General features: G+C 39.2%; 1 protein-coding gene across 7 annotated transcripts in view; it reads right to left on the bottom strand.

Annotated features, from left to right (window-relative positions):
* LOC113574752 (piezo-type mechanosensitive ion channel component 2) overlaps positions 1-21575 on the bottom strand; it is an 81109-nt gene that overhangs the window by 11885 nt on the left and 47649 nt on the right. For 5 of the 7 annotated variants that reach the window (XM_027005889.2, XM_027005894.2, XM_027005892.2 and 2 more), the window contains exons 9-33: positions 20986-21154; positions 20773-20889; positions 18800-18920; positions 18182-18339; positions 17471-17701; positions 17002-17116; positions 16511-16707; positions 16178-16326; positions 15878-16051; positions 14354-14577; positions 12388-12548; positions 11334-11510; positions 10975-11097; positions 10689-10889; positions 10249-10453; positions 9842-9943; positions 9518-9683; positions 8228-8471; positions 6981-7077; positions 6607-6772; positions 5730-5819; positions 2681-2799; positions 2035-2106; positions 1776-1879; positions 305-425 (exon numbers count right to left, since the gene is read on the bottom strand). In XM_027005889.2, coding sequence (XP_026861690.2) covers positions 305-425; positions 1776-1879; positions 2035-2106; positions 2681-2799; positions 5730-5819; positions 6607-6772; positions 6981-7077; positions 8228-8471; positions 9518-9683; positions 9842-9943; positions 10249-10453; positions 10689-10889; positions 10975-11097; positions 11334-11510; positions 12388-12548; positions 14354-14577; positions 15878-16051; positions 16178-16326; positions 16511-16707; positions 17002-17116; positions 17471-17701; positions 18182-18339; positions 18800-18920; positions 20773-20889; positions 20986-21154 — 3803 coding nt within the window. The remainder of the gene's footprint in view (positions 1-304; positions 426-1775; positions 1880-2034; positions 2107-2680; positions 2800-5729; positions 5820-6606; positions 6773-6980; positions 7078-8227; positions 8472-9517; positions 9684-9841; positions 9944-10248; positions 10454-10688; positions 10890-10974; positions 11098-11333; positions 11511-12387; positions 12549-14353; positions 14578-15877; positions 16052-16177; positions 16327-16510; positions 16708-17001; positions 17117-17470; positions 17702-18181; positions 18340-18799; positions 18921-20772; positions 20890-20985; positions 21155-21575) is intronic. The other 2 variants (XM_027005890.2, XM_035530484.1) reach the window with 1 other exon arrangement.

Here is a 21575-nt window from a genome sequence, read left to right as displayed (position 1 = left end):
AATTCAGCATAGCGAATGCAACATGGCATTTTTCATTTCTCAGTACCCCCTTCTACGAAGGCCGATGACTAGAAGGAAGCCTCTTGAATGCAGGGTCCGTATTCGGGACCAGACACAGAATGGCTCCAATTTAAAGAGCGTATCGGGACATCTGCAGACCGCACGCAAAGTTCTCCAATGATGCATTCCCAAAATGTGGAACGGCAGGTGGAACCAAAACAAATGCAATCTCTCTCATGCTAATGAACCTCAGTGTGCCTATTCCCCTCCAAATAAGACTTCTAGGTTGGAGTTTGTTGCGTACCTTCCTGCTGGTCATGTTTGGTTTTGCGTCCATCTGTATACCTCTGCCAGAATCGTCGCCTTTCCTTGCTGCGCTCCTTCAAGGCTGTTTTCGAGTCAGTTATCCAAGCATGGTACACAAACTGAAGAGAAAGAGCATTACCAAGGACAGGCATGGACCATTGAGAAAAAGATCCACTGGTTAGGGTGGTAAGTGTCTTGACTACCTACATTACATTTGATTCCTAGCAAATTCATTCTTATTAGTCTTTACTATGGCGTGATCTCCAACCAGACTCATAACAAATCCGGCAAAAAATAGGCAGACACTGTTAGATAAAAACATTCAATTGTAAGCGGGCACCAACATTGTACACAACACACGACCAAACATTAGGATGTGCTTTAATCCAGTGTGATGCACAATCACAATTTACATGTCTGTAGCTAAGCAAAAAAAAAAAGGGGTTTTGCTTTGGAAAAAAAACACATCCTTCATATTCAACCAGCACATAACCCAACCAATGCCAACAAAGGTCTCCCTGAACAATACTGCTGCTATTCATGCATCCCGCACAGCATGGATTTGCTTCATTGCTGGGGGACCCACTACTCTGCAGTTTAAAGTCCTCTCTGCCCCAACATACCTAATCAAACTCATGATAGGCTTGAAAATGAGCTGATGGCCTGAACCATGTGTATGTGGGAGCTGAGAAAACCCGACACTTTGCAGGGCAGTGGGGCCCCCAGGACTGGAGCTGAATACCTATGCCTAGTACAGTAATACACAATACACTGCATTTCCTTTGCATGCAAAGCTGGCCATGTGGTTTACATAGCCATCTGGGACACAGACCAGTGAAGCTGTGAGATGCTCCTCGGTGGTTAGCCATTTGGGCTCAACAGCACTCAAGTTCCATGAGAGAAACACTCACATGTGTGTATGGTAATGAAGTGGCAGGCCAATGCAGTGCAGAATGGAACACAGTGGCTTGCAGTGGCCAAAGGGAGAAAGAGATGTAACACATACTACAGTAGCACAGAGTACAGAGAAAGAAGAGATATATTAGGCCTGGTGGAAGTACCTTGGCTGCCCTGATTGCATACTGCAGTACAGTTTTGGGCAGTTTAATGACAGACTTTGGTAAAGCCAGTAAAGCACAGGCAATTTTTCGGATTGCTCTCTACAAGGGAGGACAGAGTAGGGGCTGCGTTAGTAACGACATGTCATGGACTCTTGGTTGGTCTGCTCTATGCCTCCATATGGGAAGTTAGCAATTAGTGGTCTGACAAATAAAGACACATTGTTAAGTGCAGAGAGAACTAAAACTATGAGATTGAGTGTGTATGTGTGAGTGGTGTAGTAAGGAAGGTTAGACTAGGTTTAGTGTTGTCACTATGCAGAAGTCAGAGTTCACAGACTGAATGTTTTCAACTGTTAATATGTACAGGTGAAAACAAACAAATGTTAGCCACAGTGCCATATGACTAACTTGAAAGGCAGATTTCTTAGGTGGTTCATCCTCTTTTTTCTCTTCTTCTTCCTCTTCCTCCTCACTGTCAGTCTCGAACAAGTAATAGTTCCCACTTCTCACCACTGAAAAGACAGGCTGCAGTTAACGCCCAGTGTCAACGACTTGCGTTATACATCGAGATTCAGACCACTGCTGATTGCTTTCTTTAAAATATAGAAGTTTGCTCTGTTGCTTTCACTGACATCATGCGAGCAGAAATAGGCCACAGTGCACTCACTGGAAGCATGGTCAACCCAGGGTCTCCACCACTGCTTTTTCTTGCCTTTGCTCATCTCTTTACTTGAATGTCCTGCCCAAAAAATAAACAAAATCAAGCAAACAAAAAATAAAACCGTTGAGTTAAGCACTTATGAACCCTGTGAAATCCTGAAAATAATACAGAGAAGAGAACGCTTGTTCTGAGGTCTGGTATGCATGATTTCATATGTTTTTCATTCAGTTGCAATGCATTTAATGCAGTAGATAAACTCAGGCACCTGTGGAATTTATGAAGTCTTTTTTTTTTTTTTTTTTTTTTTTTTTTTAACTTTCAGTGATCTTAAAAACCAACTGCTGTTTTAAATCTGCTTTTTGGACATAGGAAACATCAATATAATTTTTAAAAACTGGATATATTTTTAAAAATAATACTTGTGTAAGATACTACTGCCTTGTGTGTAATAATGTTTCATGTATTATTAGTTAAGCATATTTACGTTATCAAAATACCTTAAAAATAATATTTTCAGTGTAAAATAACAGATTACTTTCTTGTGTGTAATAATATTTTGTGTATTTTATTTAAACATATTTATTATTTATATTTATGTTTATCAAAATACATAATTCAACTAAACGTGTTACACATTTGTTCTACAACACACCTTCATCCTCCTCTTCTTCGTTGATCACTGAATGACCCTCCTCACTCTCCTGAGCCAAGCTCAACATCCTCTCCTTTCCCCTCTTAAATTTCTGTTGTCGGCTCTTAATGCGGTCCATCCTGAGAAATAGAGAGAGTGAGAAAAGGTGAGCAGGAGATATAGAGAGGGAGGGAGAGAGAGAAAGAATGAGTACCACTGGCACCAGTCTCTGTTATGTCCCGTCTCATTGAGCTGGGCTGAATGGACACATTTACAATAATAACACTAGCAGTTAATGGGGGATAGAGGTTGAAAGAGAGGATAAAAGCGTGGTGTCATGTTGAGGCATGTGCAGCCGTGCTTTGCCCGAATGATCCGCTTTGTCTCAAAAAGACACTGAAGATGGCGGTAATAAGGATGCTAATACGGACCCATAGCAACACGGCCAACCCAAGACCAGCAGAACGGTACAAGACATATCATATCATAATTATGAGAAACTGACATTCCCATTGAGTCTCCTTGGTTTGACTTGTAATCTAAAATATTTTTTTGAAGCACCTGTCATGACTATTGTTCCTTAAGTAAATAAAAAATCCTTGACCCATAAATCTGCGGGAGTTTGAACATAACTTGAGTCAGTAACCCAGCAAATACACTCATTGGCCACTTAAAAAAAAAAAAAAAAAAAATTTATTGGGTACATGTGTTCAACTGCATGTTAATATTAGCCAATCACATGGCAGCCATGCAATGCATTTAGGCATGTATACATGGTCAAGATGATCTGCTGAACTTCAAACCGAGCATCAGATAAAGGTTTATATCAATTATATCAATAAAGGTGATATAAATGATATGAATGTTACATGGTTGCTGGTACTAGAAACTGCTGATCTACTGAGATTTTCATGCACAATGATTTCTTGAATGGGCAGATAAGGTTTAAGATGATAAGACAATGGCAACTCAAATAACCACTTGTTACAACAGTGGTATGCAGAAGAGCATTTCTCAGTGCATAACAGTGCAAACTTTGAAGCAGGCAACTGAGGCTGAAATTAGCAGGTGCTCACCAAAATTAGACAATAGAAGATTGGGAAAACATTGCCTATTCTGATGAATCTTGATTTCTGCGGTGACATTTGGATAGCGGGGCCAGAATTTGGTATAAACATGAAAGCATGGATCGATCCTGTCTTGTGGGGTTTATTTTCTTGGAACATTTTGGGCCCTTTAATACCAATTGAGTATTGTTTAAACGCACAGCCTACCTGAGTACTGAAGTCTATCCATTTATAACCACAGTGTACCCATCTACTGATGGCTACTTACAGCAGGATAACATGCCATGTCACAAAGCTCAAATCATGTAAATTGGCTTCTTTAACGACAGTGAGTTCACTGTGCTCAGATGGGCTCCACAGTCATCAAATCTCAATCCAATAGCCTTTGGTATGTGGTGTAACAGAAGATTTGCATTATTGTTGTACAGCTATCAAACTGCAGCAACTGAGTGATGCTATCATGTCAATATGGACCAAAATCTCTGAGGAATGTTTCTAGCACCTTGCTGAATCTATGCCATGAACAATTAAGGCAGTCCTGAAGGCAAAAGGGGGTCCAACCCTGTACTAGTAAGGTGTATCTAATAAAGTGGCTGGTAAGTGTATATAATAAGATCAAAGCCATAAACATATATGCCATGCCAGCCATCAGATACCAAGCAGACACAATAAACTGGCCAAGAGAAGAACTTAAAGCTGCTGACATCAAGACCAGGAACCTCCTCACAATGCATGGGCCACTCCACCCAACATCAAAAGACTGTAAGCCAACCAGAAAGGGCTTAAAAAATACTGTGCAGGGAAATACAAAGCGTCCAAGCAATGGCCCCCAAAGATGACCTGATGAGGAAGTTCCTCAGACAGACACCGGGGCAGGAACAAGGGATGTCAAAATAGAAGCAGAGGAGGTGCCATGGCAGCATAAGCCCCTCCATGAAATGTGGAAGGTTAACACCAAGATGGTCCCAGTGGTGATATGGGCACTTAGGTCTGAGACCCATAAGTTGGAGGAGTGGTTCCAACAGATCCCAGGAATGACATCAGTCCAGATGAGCACTGTCCTAGGAACATTGAAAATGCTGTGCCACACCCTAAAATTCACATAGAAGGCCAAGTGTGTGGAAAATGATATGACTTCCCATTAGAAGGGTGACAGAGGATTTATATATATGTATGTGTGAGTGTGTGTGTGTGTGTGTGTGTGACTGACTGACTAAATTAATACTTATTGTACAGGATTGATTATGTTGTTTAGCAAACTCTAGCACTTATTGTTTATAGCACTTATCATTGTTTAAGATAGACATTATGTATTTTGTACTTGTAGGTATCAGCATTCATCCCTGTATTCTACAGTATTCTAGTGCTTTAGTATGTTTGATTCTAACCTACTGTACTGTGCTGAATTCTATATATAACAAAACACTTTTGTAAGTCGCTCTGGATAAGAGCATCTGTTAAATGCCGTAAATGTAAATGTGTGTGTGTGTGCGCGCGTCTATCTATCTATCTATCTATCTATCTATCTATCTATCTATCTATCTATCTATCTATCTATCTATCTATCTATATATATATATATATATATATATATATATATATATACACCTATAATCTCTCTCTACATCTCTCTCTCTCTCTCTCTCTCTCTCTCTCTCTCTCTCTCTCTATATATATATATATATATAAGAGAGAGATATAGAGATTGTAGAGATTAGAGATTGTGTGTGTGTGTGTGTGTGTGTGTGTGTGTGTGTGTGTGTATAAGAAGATTGTTGGTGAGTAACTGCTGTAGTAAGAGATGTAGAGATATTCAGAGGTCCATCAGCTGTGCAAGCAAAGTGCTTCTCTAGATCTCTCGCTTTCTCTCTCTTTCTATATATATATATATAGACACACACACACACACACACACACACACACACACACACACACACTAAAGATTTGCGACATGAGACATGCAAATAGTGTAGTGCAAAGCAAGAGGCACAGTACAAACGCACTGTCTCTTCAGTAAGTCCATCGATTTTTTCTCTTCTTCAATTCTTGCTTTCACTGCCTTCACGACGGTGGCCTGGAACAGCTCTGCTCCTCTGAGTGATCAAGAGAGAAGAGACATAGAGAAAGGTAAGGGGCGTGCAAAAGAAACAGGGGATGCAGAGAGAGAGAGGAGAGAGAGAGAGAGAACTATTCAGACTGATGTGTGGTGTGCTCTCAGAAGTAAACTGAGGAAAACAAGTTACAGTCTAATTGTTTGGCTCTAATGTGCTCAAAAACAAACAGCTAATCTTTCAAATCAAGCTTCAAATGTGTTAGCACTAGTAGAAATCCTTAGTACCCCACTAATATGCTAAGTAAGCATATATTTTTGCAAAGAATGTGAAAGTATAAGTTATTATGAATACTTTGCAAATGTTATACAATAACATAGAATACTAAAATGTAGTTGGAATTTTTTTAATGAAAGTTTAATGGCAAAATTAACAGAATTTTACAACACAAAATAATTAATAGAGATAATATTTATGTAGTTTTTAATATGCGGATGAAAAGAGAAGCTTCAAAGCAGTGGCAAATAACATGAACACCACCAAGATACATATAAAGCAGAGTCCATAAGTAACTATCCATAACTCTGTAGTCCAGCACACTGAACTAGAAATGAAGCAATGTGACTATGAGGCAAAGGTACTCACTATAAACTTTAATCTAGAGATTTAATCCTATTGGGTGAACCATAAAATGCATTTTTAGTTCATGCTTGTTTCATTTTAGTTCATGCTTGTTTGCTCAGTTGGGTGTTTTTAAACTCCATAATAACTCTGTGTGTGTGTGTGTTTGTGTGTGCTTGTGTGTGCTTGTGTGTATGTGTGTGCGTACCTGGATGCCAGGACCTGGGAAGAGCGGATATCAGCCACTACATGCAGGAAGTAATAGCTCATAAAGACGCGTCTTTGGAGGAGCAAGGATGCGAAGCAGATGCTGTCCCAGATAATGCCTGCCTCGTCACTGGGCAGCTCACACTGCTTATTGGCCTGCTGCTCCGCTAATTACCCAACAGGAAACAGGTCAGATTATTTAACCCCACAGGCTGCAACATTAATATCACATACACATACTCTTAAACTGCAGTTGGTCTCTGCAATTAATTTATCATTAAAGGCTATTACGAAGGTATTCCAGGTAGTATGACTAAACCTTACTTTATGAAGTTAAACCACCAAAAGCCTTTGGTGCCACAGGAGATGACTTACGTCGAGAGTAGCCCTTTATAGTGCATGCCAGACTGAACAACTGAATCAACCAGCAGTGACTAGCCACCAAGGATTTAATATAACCACAGGCAGCTATCTGAGAACAGAAGCAGAATGAGCAGTTGTGTTAAAATGAACATTATAACTCAGGCTTATTTCACTGAGTTCCTGACGTGGCATAATATTCTTCACTTGTCATTTTGAAAAGGCTTTGTGAAAACTGCAAAATAACAATAAGAAAAACATAGATAATTGAAACAACTGATCTCAATCGCCTTTGTTTTCTGTTATATGAAGTTTTTATAAGCTGTTTTTGAGGTTGCATGTACTTTCAGATTTAAATGTGCTTGGTTCAACACTTTGCACCATATAAGAATAGGAGTGTTCTAAAATTTAAGATTTTGTGTATGTTTAACCATAACAGACTCTGGTAATAATTTAATTTAAAGCTGTATTCAGACTCACAAACATCATAGTTTTGTGGATGTGATTTTTTTCAGTTCACAGCATGCTAATGAAAAGTTCATGTAAACTTACTGACATAGCAAATATAAGGTCTCATATGTTTCCAATGTGGACTTGGAAAAGGAACTGCTTTGTTTGTTATAAAGAATGGTAGTCTAGTAGAAAGTCAGTATCCCAGGCATAAATGCATAAATTTATACAATTTTGTTTATACACTATAATACAGACCAGTCACACCTTCAGTCTCAATGGCGTCTGATTATGGAGTGGATTTGAGTGTAATGGTGTATGGTTCTGGAATAGTTTAAAGTGGATTTGAGTGTAATGGTTTATGGTTAAGGAGTATTTTAAAATGGATTTGAGTGTAATGGTGTATGGTTCTGAAGTATTCTAAAATAGATTTGAGTGTAATGGAGTATGGTTCTGGAGTATTCTAAAATAGATTTGAGTGTAATGGAGTATGGTTCTGGAGTAATCTAAAGTGGATTTGAGTGCAATGGTGTGTGGTTGCACTAGCTCCCCTCACTTCTCTTTTATCATAACATTTTACTCAACCTTTACAACAGCTTACCAGACAAATAAATTGCTATTTAAATCATCAACTAGTTTTTCAATCATGAAGTATATGACCACGAATAGCTAAAAAACCCCAATATTTTCTATTAAGGAAGAGGCCCATTCCATAGCTGTGGTTCAATGACTCTGAGGGATATTGAATTGCTTAGTAATTAGCTCAGCAACACCTTCCCTAGGTTCTTTCAGGCAGAATCTCGCTTACTTACTGAGAGGATATTCTTCATGGTGATGACGAACACATTGTAGGCAATTAGGAAGTCCCAGTAGCGCAGGATACTTTTGATTGGCTTGAGCAGCAGCTCTCCACCAAAAAGTAGGAAGTAGAAACAGGCCACCAGGTAGCCCATGCAAAAGACACTGATACGTGTGGTTCCCGTGATGAAGATGATGGTGAGGACGAACCAAAAAAGATAGCTGAACATGATGACCTTCAGCATATCTAGATATGACCTGGGGAAAAGAGGAGTGAAAGACAGACAGAGAAGTACAGACAGAGAGGGGGCGGGTTATAGGCTAGTGTGAGGCTACTGTGAGTGGACTACTGTATCTGCACTCATTTTTTTTTTTTTCAGTATTATTCACATACTTTTTATTGGTATACTGTACATACAGCATTTCCCTACAACTTTCTCCATACAACTGACACGAATAATATTCTATTGAAGCCCCTCCATAGAAACAGAGAAGGAGAACAGCTAGAACACCATTCGTGGCTAATATAAATACACTGCCCAGTGTGTACTTTCAAACTAAATCACAGAGAAGGCTGGACGGAGTGATTGTTTGAACATCTTGGGGATATGTGATATGAGGCAGGAGAGAGGGAAACAGCAGTGTGGTGAGGCCCTGTTCTTCCTGCTGTGTGAGGAAACATCTCACATTGAATTTCAAAACAGTGCAAGATGTCACCAGTGAGATGCCAAGGAAAGTGCCATTTTATAGACTTTTTTCCCTTTAAGTGTATGTCAGATTTTCCAACTATGTACCAACAATTTGAGTAGCTGCATTCCAGTGGAATGTCTGTATCAACAGAACCGAAAAAGTAAAGAAGAAAAACAAGAACCTAAATTAAGTCACAGTGTATCCCTATAAATACTGTGGCAATCTCTCAATTGCCATTGTTAAGCAATATAAAAACATAAAGGATTACTTGGCAATAATATTATGTGAACAAGCACTTTGTGGTGAACAGCACCAATCATTTAATTCACTTCCACAGTGAAATTATACAAGTTCCAGACAGACATCTTTAAATCAGGGTTCTTACAATTTAGATTACATGAGAGGATATCGTGTAACTTTTTGACTAACCAAAAGTAATTTAGTATAAATTACTCTTACTCGCAATTTGTCTTAATTTTAATATTAGGAGATGTTTGTATTATGTAATTATCGACATTAGAAGCTTGTTATCTCATATACAGGAACATGTGGGAGGATGATAGTTAGGCTGAGTTTAACTCAGTGGTGTCTTTGTCTTAAGCATAGTACGCTACCTGCAGTGGATGAAATCGGGGACGGGATTATGCTGATTGAAGGTGGCAGCGTCCGGGTCTCCACAGATCTCGACATTATCACCAGCAAGCAGACGCACTGCAGGGTCATTCTCCTCCTCAAACACACGCCTCTGGAGTGATGCACACAGAAGCAGCATGAAGTCATCTGCGTAGAATGGAGAGAGAGAGAGCGACAGAGAAAGAAATTTCATTAAAATGATGGATGCCTACAGATAAAGAAAAAATTGATGTTATTAACATCTAACGGAGCACTCATTAAATCTCAGAAATAATTCTACATGATTTCCATATCAGAGTACTCACAAAGGAGGAAGAGAGGGTTGGGTCTGGTGTGGAAGTCAGGCAGGTAGAGCCACTTGACCACGTTGGAGTCCATGCTGGACGAGGGACGTCTCCATGGGTAGTCTGAATGTCAGCAAAGGGCAAAGTCACATTAGATGGCTGGACATTCCTAAGGGATACAGGGTTCATGCAGTGTAACAAAAACTATATCTCGCAACTCTACTTCATCTTGCTTGGAGCTCTATTACAATGCTTGTAATGTTGAAATCTGCAAACTGAATTTACTCTGATAGATACAGCAGCCTGATAGAATTCACAGCAGCAACACAGAACTCACTGACTTTCACCACCAACTGCGACTTAATTAAAACCACACACTGCGACAAACCACCACTGGACGCTACTCCGTGGTGCCATCACTGTCTGACCTGAGCAAGCTGCCGGCGGCATGCCAATACACATCAGGTACTGGAAGGTGAGCATGCAGGCCAAGAAGAGGCAGTATCTGGGCCAGACGCAGGCGATGGCCCTGCGCCTGCGCTGGTACAGCACTGCAATCAGGCCGAATGCATGCAACATGGCGCAGAAGTCCATCCGCTGGCCAATCACATTCACCGCCAACAAGAAACAGGTCTAGAGAAGAGAGCGTTGTTATTTGTGTCACCATGGCATCAATTACTACTAGTCTAAAAAATACTTTATTTCAGGTCTGACAATAGCTCTGAAAAAAATCATAGTGATATGACTAAATTGCAACAGGTACAAATTTTACAAATTTAAAGTTACAAATTCTCTCTTCCTATGAAGATAAATAATTCAGTATTGTTCCTGTAAATCCATTTATTGGAATAGATATGAAATGGGGTACCTCTAGGCCAAACTTGTAGAAGAAGTAGTTCATGAAGTACTTGGCACAGTTGATGATGCCATCATCCAGGTGTTGCCGTGTGATGTTGTGGAAGATTGTTCTGGTGAGAGGAGCACTCAGATTGTTCCTCATGCGGTAGAAATCTTGGTGACGGTAGATGGTGACCTCAAATGCTAGCAGAGCCAGCATCAGCAAGTTATTCTACAGAGGGAGTGAGATTTATAGCCAACACATTAATTATAGAAATGGTTAGAATGTGTGTTTGTGTGTTTGGGGAGGGACTTACCCTCAGATTCTCTAGTAATGGAGAGAACTTCTTGAGGCCGACCCAGTTGGCAGGGTCTACTGGGTTGCTGTACAGGAGAGATCTAGCCATCTCTATCCTCTGAACCTCTGTATAGTTATCAGGCTGAGAGTGACAGGGAGATGGAAAAGGGGAAGGATGAGGACAAATAAAAAGAAGTGAAGAATACAAACATTATGCCAGAAAAAGGAATAAAGGTGCTCAGTTGTGACTAGTGGCATGATCAATTGTCGTGCAAAACTTTTTTTCCACACACATCTGATTTTCTTTCGCTAGAGGGTCATGTGATTATGCTACGCTGTGTTTGTGTGTGTAATAGATGGGGTATTTTTTCATCTCACCATCGAGCAATTTTTGGAGTAGGCCACAGGCTGGATGGAGGTGAGCTGGTAGAGCATCTTGCAGACGATGATGACGCAAGTCCAGACGGTGCAGACGCTGGAGGCCAGTGGTCGGAACTGGCTGAATGGTAGAGCAAAAGCCCAGCTCACCAGGAACACGTAGTTCAACAGAGACACCTGGCAAAGAGCCCAGCACAACACCATGCTCATTACACACCTGCATACAGCATGCCCAGCTTTCAGCCTGTAATTTGTGTACCTATATTAAATGGAAACCAGCTCTAAACTCGACTACTAAACATGCCCTCTAGGTTTAGAGCTAGCTCTTAGAGCTCCCAGAGGATGCAGGCTATATAGTATAGACAACCTTTAATAAAACAAAACTTTTATTCATGTCAGTGAGCTTAAAATCAATGGATATATACAGCAAGGATAGCTTTTTACTGACTCTAACCATACCCACATCCTGCATGTTGGGAATGCTGGCTTCATGATATTCTAAACATGATCCTCATGCTTTTCACTATAGCCTTAAATCAGGAACAGATCATGCCAGAGAAAGTCAAGTAATAGAACAGATTTTTTTCAAAGATCAGTAATCTAATACATGCTGTTCAAACAGAAGCATCCTGTTTTTTCATGTTGGGCCTTTAAGTACATTTAAGCTCTTGGGCGCACATGTATGATGTGTTCCAGATTTTAAAACACATACATGTTATCTGGTATCAGATCCTCTTTGAGATATATATGATACAAATGATATGGTAACTTTGACTCCAGGTCTACAAAGAAAAGAAAGGGAGAAAAGAGAAAAAGCAATATATTCAAAGTCAGTTACAGGTAGCAAGCACCTCAGGAGCAACTTAGGGAAGGTGGTATTGCACAAGGGTGCAGTGACAGAGGCAGAACACTGATAGCTGGGACTGAAGCTCAGATTCATAACCCATCTTTCAGTCAGCTTTGATTACTAATATAGCGCAATTTACCAGAGACTATGTAAACTTGTTTCAAGAACCTTCTCTTGCCTTTGCTGGCTAGACCCCAGTGAGCTCACCTCTTTGACAGAGACCCAGATGATGTACGAGGAGACGATCTTAATGACGTGAAGCTCCAGAAGCCACCAGATGAAGAGCTGCAGCTGATGGATATACTGCAGGAACTTCAGGAAGAGAACAGTCAGGCGGTCCACCACCAGGTGCCACTTATTCCTCAGGTCTGCACACACACAGGAGCCAATCTGAATCTTAGGATTCATGGTAAAGATGCAACATGCCAGAGGTCTGATCTACTTTACTTTTTTAAAGGATAAAGAGTAATTAGAATATGACACTGAAAAGTGTATGAAGACAAGGATATATAAAGGAGAGAAACTATGACTGACCCATAATTGGTTTTATACTCTAAAAGAAAGAGCTAGAAACTCTTAGTGAACCTCTGAGAACAATTTATCTTCCACCTTATATAAGCATTAGTCTTTACAATATTATTTCTTATTTTATCTTTGTTTATACGTGAAGAAATACACATAACTCCACAGTGCTGAAGTTATGAATCAGTAATGTTTTCCTGTAACAGCCACTGACAGTGACAGACCACCTTAAACACCAGCACTCAAAAGACCATTTATCAAAAATTACTCCATAACAGTTGTGTGGCAGTCCTGTTTCAGGGGTTCTAGTGCACCAGATGGTAATGAGCAAAACATTTAGTCTAGTTTCATGACAACAATGAGAAAAATATCTGAATTCCTGAAAACATCATATAACATCCTCAGACACCGATGCATCAGCATGACACTAGTTTCATGACACTGGACAAATGACCTCAATTCATGAAGTAGCCAATTCATTTTGGGAAGTGTAAGAAAAGAACAGCTGAGTTCAGAGACACACGATTTCTTTCACCTTTCAAAGCAGCTGGTCAGTATACGTTTTAGAGCATTCCAACACAGTTATAATAACGACATGCATTATAGGACAAAAATATTACTATTACTACAAATAGTTTTTCCTATATATAATTTAAAAAAATTATTTAAGTATTTAACACTGGTGTTTAAACTGGTATAAATGACAAAGAAAACTGATCCTAGAAAACCTGATATTTAGAGGTTATACAGAGTAAATAATAGGCTATAGGTAAAATAGATATATAGGCTAGTAATAGGACTGGTGATAGTATAGGCCATCATTGATATACTTTGCTCTCTCAGTGGAGACAATGGATAGTAGTGGAGGACACGTTGTTTCCTTCTTGCCTGTCTGCAAGTGTATTTACTCATCAAACATGTCTAGACTCTTTCACTTCTGTCTGTTTACTTCTCTGGTCCTATATTAGGCTGCCAGACCAATAAAACCCTGTTATAGTAGCTGTACTGTAGCCTATGTACTTGGATAGAGTTGTAGTTACTTAAGGTCATGTATCTCTGATCCTTGGTGTGACAAAAGAATTTAATTGTGCTTGTTTTTTTTTTTTTTAATTTTTTATTCACTTTTGAACAACAGTTCAAAAGATCAGTTCAAACAACAGTTCAAAAGATACTAGATTGCATTATATGTGCTTAATAAAAGTGTTTAGCTTGGGATCTGGTTAAGAGAAGAGAGTGCGAGGATATTCTACCAAAACCTCTTCCTCAAATTATTCCCGTTCTTCATTTTTTGGGCAGCTACGTCTCCAAACTTACATGATAAAAATTAAATGATGGCAACAATGATGCTGGGTTGTCTAGATGAACTATTCTTCTTCACATTTCAGTCATCAGGCCATAAATTGTAAGTTTTATACAGGATCACATGATTCTGCATGGTTAAATGACTGACCATTAGAGCAATTCCAGTGAAAATCTCCACTTAATCCATACACAAACATCAGATTCCAAATCACTGGAACCACTGACATGCTTCGATAGTTTAGTACTGGCTAGTAGTGTAACCTGTAGTAGCAGGTTACCACTATTAGCCAATACAAACACTTTTTTCATAGTCATTCTTGATGTCCATATGGTGTAGTGAAAACCTTACCATCTCCGTGAGCAGGCTCAGGTTCTGGTGTTATATGGCACGTGAAGCTTGTCACCTTGCAGTACAGGTCACAGACTTCTTCATTTTCTTCTTCTTTACATTTCACATAATTCTCATCCTCCTCTAGATCCACCTTCTCTCCCAAGTCTTCCTCTTTCACAGAGGAATTCATCTCTGGCTTTATCATGGAGATGTCTGCCAGACTACCATCAAGATGCACAAGCCTGAAAAAGACCAGATTAATCATCTTTCTGCTACAATATCTTCTTACTTTGTTTGGCATTATCTACCATTTACATTTATTGATCTGGAGCATTCTGCATCTGTGGCTACTACTTGTTTGTTATTTGTTACTGCATGAGCAGAAATTAAAGGCCCTGCACAGTATTTTTCTCCTTACTCAAAATGTTATATTAGCAGGAAGTTTGTGACGATCTTTAGTATTTATTGGGCACTGCAGAGTGCATAAAATAACCTCTATTTTTATTTTTTGTATACTGCCCCCTGACTACCGCCATCTGCCCCCCTGACATCATAGATAACGCTAACTGGCTATAGGAATCATAAGCTACCTTATACTGCATATTCATGGACTGTGAAATCAATTTTCCCACCTCCCACATTTCACCGTCCCTCCCACACTTCACTTCAATAATGTAGCAAGCAATGAGAATATAACAAAATGTGCAGGCTACAGATTGCTAATTTTGTTTTGTAATTTAGCTCATCTACTAATGTATTTTTATAACGTTATATGATATGCTACATTGACAATTTTGTTAAAACTCTCAATAGTAATCGACGTTCCCCCTTTATCTCCTGCTAGACATGGTTAACCAGAAGTGTATTTGCTAGCATTAGCAAGCTAGTTAACACTGGCTCACGATATCTATTAGCTTTAATAAAAAAAAAACCTGACCAATATTTAAGAAATGGACAGATGATACTGTACGTTCTTTAAAGAATATGGACTGTGGCATCTGCTATCTTAACTAAAGAATTTGATTAGCTTCTATTTAAATACATTCCACTGTTGACTGAGACCCCTAAGGTTCATACAAGTAATGCCGCATTGATGCGATCCTATTTCCAGACTGCTACATACTAATTGGGTGGTTACTTTTGAACTGAGGCTGTCTATCCACGCCATTCAGCAAAATGGTAAAAGCCACCGATAAAAAGAAAATTCGAAACATTGCTTTTAATGTTGCTTTAGGGAGGAATTTGGAAGGTAACATGAATATATAACAAAAATGTTTATTTTTCACAGATAAAACAACTGCACAGGGCCTTTAAAGCAAATTACATGACAGTCATAGTGCCTTTGAGACAAAATAGAATTTACAGTTACAGGTTCTCAAGTAATGGTTAAAAAAAGGCAAAACTCTTTAAGACCATGACTAATTCCTGAAATCAAAATTTTATATGTCAAGATTCTTGTACAAGCACAAATTGCTGGACTGATAAACATAGTGATAATGAAAGCTAAAAGTCAGACCACAGATCCAGGGATTGGTTTCTCACCTGGAGATGGTGCTTTTCTGCTTGTCAGCCACTGACTTGATGTCAGTGAGCTGTAGGAAACGCTCATGGAAGTAGTGCAGGTGCAAGATACACACAAGTAGGAAAGAGGTGGGGATGAAGATTCGCGTGAACAGAGCCGAAACGGTGAACTTCTCCAAGCCCAGATCTTCTAGCCTGCACGTACCAAGACAAAAAAAAAATGCTTAGTGAAACTACCCACAATAAAGGGTTAATATTTTGCTTTTAGAAGACTGGAACTGCGCTTAATGAAGTTTATTTATGGTTTACAGTTGTACTCACTTCTCCTTGCTCAAACCAGTCATATTGGACCAGACATGTACTGAGGACTCAAACTGGAAGGTGTAAATCAGGATGAGCACCAGCATGGTATACATCACCACTGACATCCAGAAGTACTTCAGCATCCACCTCCACCTCTCATAATGGACCTGCAGTAGGCAGCACCAAAACAGCTCTTTCGAGACTAGAAGCAGGCCAATCTAATATCTATAGTAACAACAAATTGTAACTCTTTGTAAGAAGTAATGTTTGTTATGCCCCACAGTAAGAGATGATGGATTGCTCTAACACACACACACACACACACACACACACACACACACACACACACACCTGATAGAGAGCTACACAGAAGAGGAACATCATCATGTAGATGATTTTGTACATGACAATGCGTCCTTGGAAGCTGACGATGAAGAACATTCCTCCACAGATGTAGATCCAGTACTTATGTAGCATGGCCATAACAGTACTGCCCAGCACATCCATCATCTCTCTCTGACCTGCAGCCTCTGGGTCCATATCATTCTCTGTAATAAACACACATACACAGACACACAGATGCATGTCGGTGAACACACACACACCCGCGCATAAACGCATGTGCATGCACCCACATACACACACACAAGCACACATGCACAACTGAGAAAATATAAACATCACAAATTTTCTAACAGGCCAAAAAAAATCACCAGGATTGATTTCATTTCACATGAAAGTAAAAGTACCCAGGGGAGTAAAATTAACTGTATTTAGAAACACATATATTTGGGACACAGTATACTCATGACCATGGTTTGAAAGAGAGGAAAAAGTCTCACCCTGTGTGCAGTCTTCTACCCTGATATCAGAGAGTTGGTTTTCATCTTTCTGTTTCTCCCTTCTCTCTGTGAGAGCTTGTCTTAATAGTAGCCAGAAACTCAGCAGACACAAAATCTACAGACACACATTTTTACTTTTAACTTCACATGAAAAAATTGCCTTGTAAATGGTTTCCAACTGACTTAACAATTGTGATTCATTATTCTTGTGTTTAATAACACTCCAGTTTAATAAAAGTGAAGTTATTACAGCAAAATGAGAAAATTAATTCTGCATACCTTATGCAATTTAAAATAGTTTGCTTACTTATCAGCTACATTAGAAAAAAGTAAAATATGCAGCAATATTATTTTAATACATCTGTACTCTAATTACATCCCAGAATCTACTAGATACCCACACATATGTGCACACACATATGTACACACATCAATAAACTCACACTAAGACCTTATGAATGTTCCTTACCTTAGTGCCCAGCTCCCGGAAGGGCACACCCTTTGTTGGGAACAGGCCTGGCACATTCTGCAGGGTCTCGAAGCTCCAGATGTATTGCAGCACAATGAGTAGGTCCCCGTAAAACACCATGAATGGAGATGTAATCATGGCATATTTCCTCCGGTCCCGGACCATCCACAGCGTGCAGGACCAAATGAGGAAGACAAAGGTCAACCAGCTCACGTAGGTGATACTCCAGGCCTAGGAAGAGGAAGAGTCTGGTGAAATCAGCTGCTGTAGGCTGCATTTTGGGAAAAGGTGGCATGTTTTTAAAGCACTATGTACAAACATTTCCTGATAACGTATTCATTCATTATACACAGTTCTGCATACAATTAACTAACTTTTCTATTATTTTCTTTGATGCTATTGTGATTCTGCTTGTACTTTCCAAAAGGAAATTAATAAAGAAAGAAAAAAACAGTGGGTTGGTTGGTGTAGTTTTCTTAAATAACTTAGAGATCTAAATAAGTTTTCCCAAAAGGCAATTCTATCTATTGTTCATACCTCATGCAGTAAAGGATTGTGGGCCAGCTGTGGATAACCTTCTATCCTGGTGGTTTGGGCATCTGACATGCATTACGCAGAACCTGTCAGGGCTAATGACTAAATTGGCTGGTTTGGAAAAGCAGCAGAGGATAGGCCACTTGCTGAAAGCCTGGCCTGTTCATCCACACTCACCATCATGGCGATGAGGGCGCAGATGTAGCTCTGCTTCATAACGAAGCGGAACGTCTTGACCACTGCATTAACCCGAATGGCCTTTTCAGACACACCTGGGCTACTGTGGAGCTCACCCTGCACAAGGCCCACCTCATACACACTGGAGTCCAGTCTCTCTGCAATTAGAACGTGTGTTTGCATGAGGGAAAAACTGTGTGTGTGTGTGTGTGTGTGTGTGTGTGTGTGTGTGTGTGTGTGTTTGTTGAAAAAAGACAGACTGGGTAGTTAGTATTGCAAAAGTCTGGTTGGATCCCATGAATCATCTAATAATTTAGTCCTTGAAAAAGGAAAGCTTCTCTAAGTTGGTCATGTAATTCTACAGATTCCAAACAAGTGCTGGCTTTCTCCAAACTGTGGGGACTTCTCGGAAGTGGTGGTGATATTTAGGGAATGGGAGGCAGGTGTTTTCAAGAATACTTGATCATACACACTTTCTGCACATATGTATCCACACAAACGGAGATGTGCAATATTATGAACGCTATTTCTTACTGTCAATATATCTGCTAACAGATGCATTAAAGGTAATCTAACTCAAATGTATCCATTATTACAAGAGGTTTTGGGCAGGCTAACCTGGGTCAACTTGTCCTGCTGTGTGGCGAGGGGTGGAGTATGTCTCTGCAGAGGCAGGACAGTTCTCACGGGACATAGACATCATATCCACCGGGCCGCCATTGGATGTCACAATCAATACCTGAAAGAGAATTCAATATCCATTAATATATTTCACTAGCTGCGTAAGATTGTTATTGCAACATAATACATACCCTATAAAGTCCCATATGACAGGCCCATAGCTTGTCTACAGTTATGCAATTTGTTAAATTTAGTTACAATACATGATGCAATCAAAGCAAATAATTTCAAGTCAAAGAAAGGTAAGGTGCTTTACAAATAAATGAAGCTAAAAAGACAGTTGGCAGTTTAAACAGAAACAGAAAGTGAACAATAATGATAATGATCAATGATAATTAAATGAATTAAAAAGATCAAGTTAGATCAAGAACTTTTACAATGCTAAAGTAAAATAAAGTGCTGCATAGCTCGTGTTAGTGCTCAATATAGGCACAAGAGAATAGAAGTGTTTTAACCTGAGAAATAAAAATAGCTATATTTCGAACAAATATTTTCAAGTTTTTCAGGAAGTTGGATCCAGGTGGTTTCAGTTCACTATGTTTAAGTTGAATTCTGAGTTCTACTATCTGAACTATCTAAGTGACGTACACTGTTTATACTGTGAGCATTTCATACATTCTGGGTCTAGTCAATTCAGTGATTCATAGATTAGGAGTAGCATTTTAAAATCTATTATATAACTAGCTGGAATCCAGTGTAGATATTTTAGTACTGGCATACTGTGCTATGTTCCCTTTTCTTTGCTAAAAACACAAGAGACTATTTCAGTCTCTGGTGAAGTCTGATGAAGATAAAATTTTGTAGGTCTTAATTGGACATTAAGCCTCTAATTCTATGTATATTTTAATATGATAGACTGTTTTTAATATTAAAGCTGTTTTATTGTTTTGATATGGCTACTAAAGGTGAGATCTGAGTCTATTAATCTGCAGAGAATTCTGATTATGTTTTTAGTTTTTTGATCCTTAGATTCAAGATGTGTACTAATTGTGAGCACTCATCTATGCTTCCAAATATCATAACCTCTTTTTGTCCATTTTTAGCAAAAGGATGTTCTGTCTCATTCAATTATTTATGCCTTCTAAACATGGACAAAGTGTGTCTTTTGGGCTGCAATCACCAGATGAAAAAGCCAAGAACATTTGCATAACTATGACTGTGACTACGACTAGAAATATTGTTATCTTGTAGAATTGGGCCTAATGGAAGCATATATAGATTGAATAAAATGGACTTAGAACCCTGAGAACTGTTCCGGACAGTCAAATCCAGTTGTCCAACCTGTCTAGAATTATTCTGTGATCTACAGTCTCAAATGCATTGGTAAGATGTATTAATATCATAACTGACATTTTACCAGAGATAGTATTCAAGCATATATCATTTAAATCCCTCATTAGGCCAGTCTCAGTACTGTGGTGAATTAGAAAATCTGATTAGAATTTATCAAAATATCCATTTACGTAAAAATTGGTTAGTTGTTTAAAAACACTTCTCTCAATATACTCAGTAATCTTACCTATAAAAGAAAGATTTGAGACAGTATCTAAAGTTTTCTTTTTCAAGAGTGGCAGTTGACTTTGGAAGTACATGCTATGAGGTATTAACTACTATGATTAACTACTTGCAGCTGATTAGCTGAAAAAATATTTTGAGAAAGTCATTTGGCAGAACATCAAGATAACATGTAGACAACTGTTTTTTTTTGTTTTTTGTTTTTATGGGCATCTGTATTCTGGCTGATAATAAAAATAGCATTATGTTATTAAGATCTGATTTACAATCTTAAAAAGAAGATGCCACAACCTTCCAGAAAAAAAGAAAATCTGAGCATCAAAGAAAGTGGCTGTAAGGATCATAAAGTGCTAATAAATAACAAATAAATGAAAAACAATAAATATTCATCATACGTTTCTCTCATCTGGGCAGTAGTGTGCCATGCGCCATCTCTGTCTCTTCTTCTGTGCTGTGTGAGGAGCGTCCAGCTTCAGGTGGGGCTCCTGCTCCTCTACTTTCTCCTTTACCTGCTAGAAAAGGAACAGCCCACATCCATCCATATTCTGCACGGTGGCTTAAAAGAGAAGTCCATGGAGCTTATGAGTGATGGGGTGCAGCAAACTGACCGCGTGGTCTGGCTCCTGCAGCCACAGACGAACCAGTGTGGCCAGGGTGTAGTACATCACCAGTAGCATGATGGGATTGACAAAATGATACCACTCCAGCGTATGGTTCACTTCAAACATCCAAGTGTGAGAGCAGTTGCTCAGCACCACTGGAGAGATGCCAAACAGGCTGAGGGGAGAAGCAGATGTAAGGTTAGTTGGTGAAAAGAAACAGGTAAGGTAAGAAAGAAAAAGAGGTAATTTGGTGCAGTAAGGTTGGCGTTGTAAGATGGCAGAGACAGTCATATTGAAAAATCATGTACAAGAAGGTTTTAACCCTTTGATATGCTGATGCACACATAAGACTCTTTCTAACATCACCTATATGTTATAAATGTTATAAGATATGCATCAGAAATAATACTTTGTACACTGCACTACTGTGTATTCAGTCTCTTGGCTGCTAATCCATGCCAGGTGTCTCTGGTCTGTTTCTCTTGTTTTTGAATGCATAGTCTCCATTCCTCTACTGTCATTTGTTCCTGCCTTTTCAATGGTCCTGTACTTAGATTGCCTAAGAAGGAACCCAAAACAACAGAGTCCTGTTTAAG

The sequence above is a fragment of the Electrophorus electricus genome, chromosome 10 (genome assembly GCF_013358815.1).
Source record: "Electrophorus electricus isolate fEleEle1 chromosome 10, fEleEle1.pri, whole genome shotgun sequence".
NCBI lineage: Eukaryota > Metazoa > Chordata > Actinopteri > Gymnotiformes > Gymnotidae > Electrophorus > Electrophorus electricus.
Note: the sequence above shows the minus strand (reverse complement) of the source record. Positions and strands in the feature narration are given on the sequence as shown.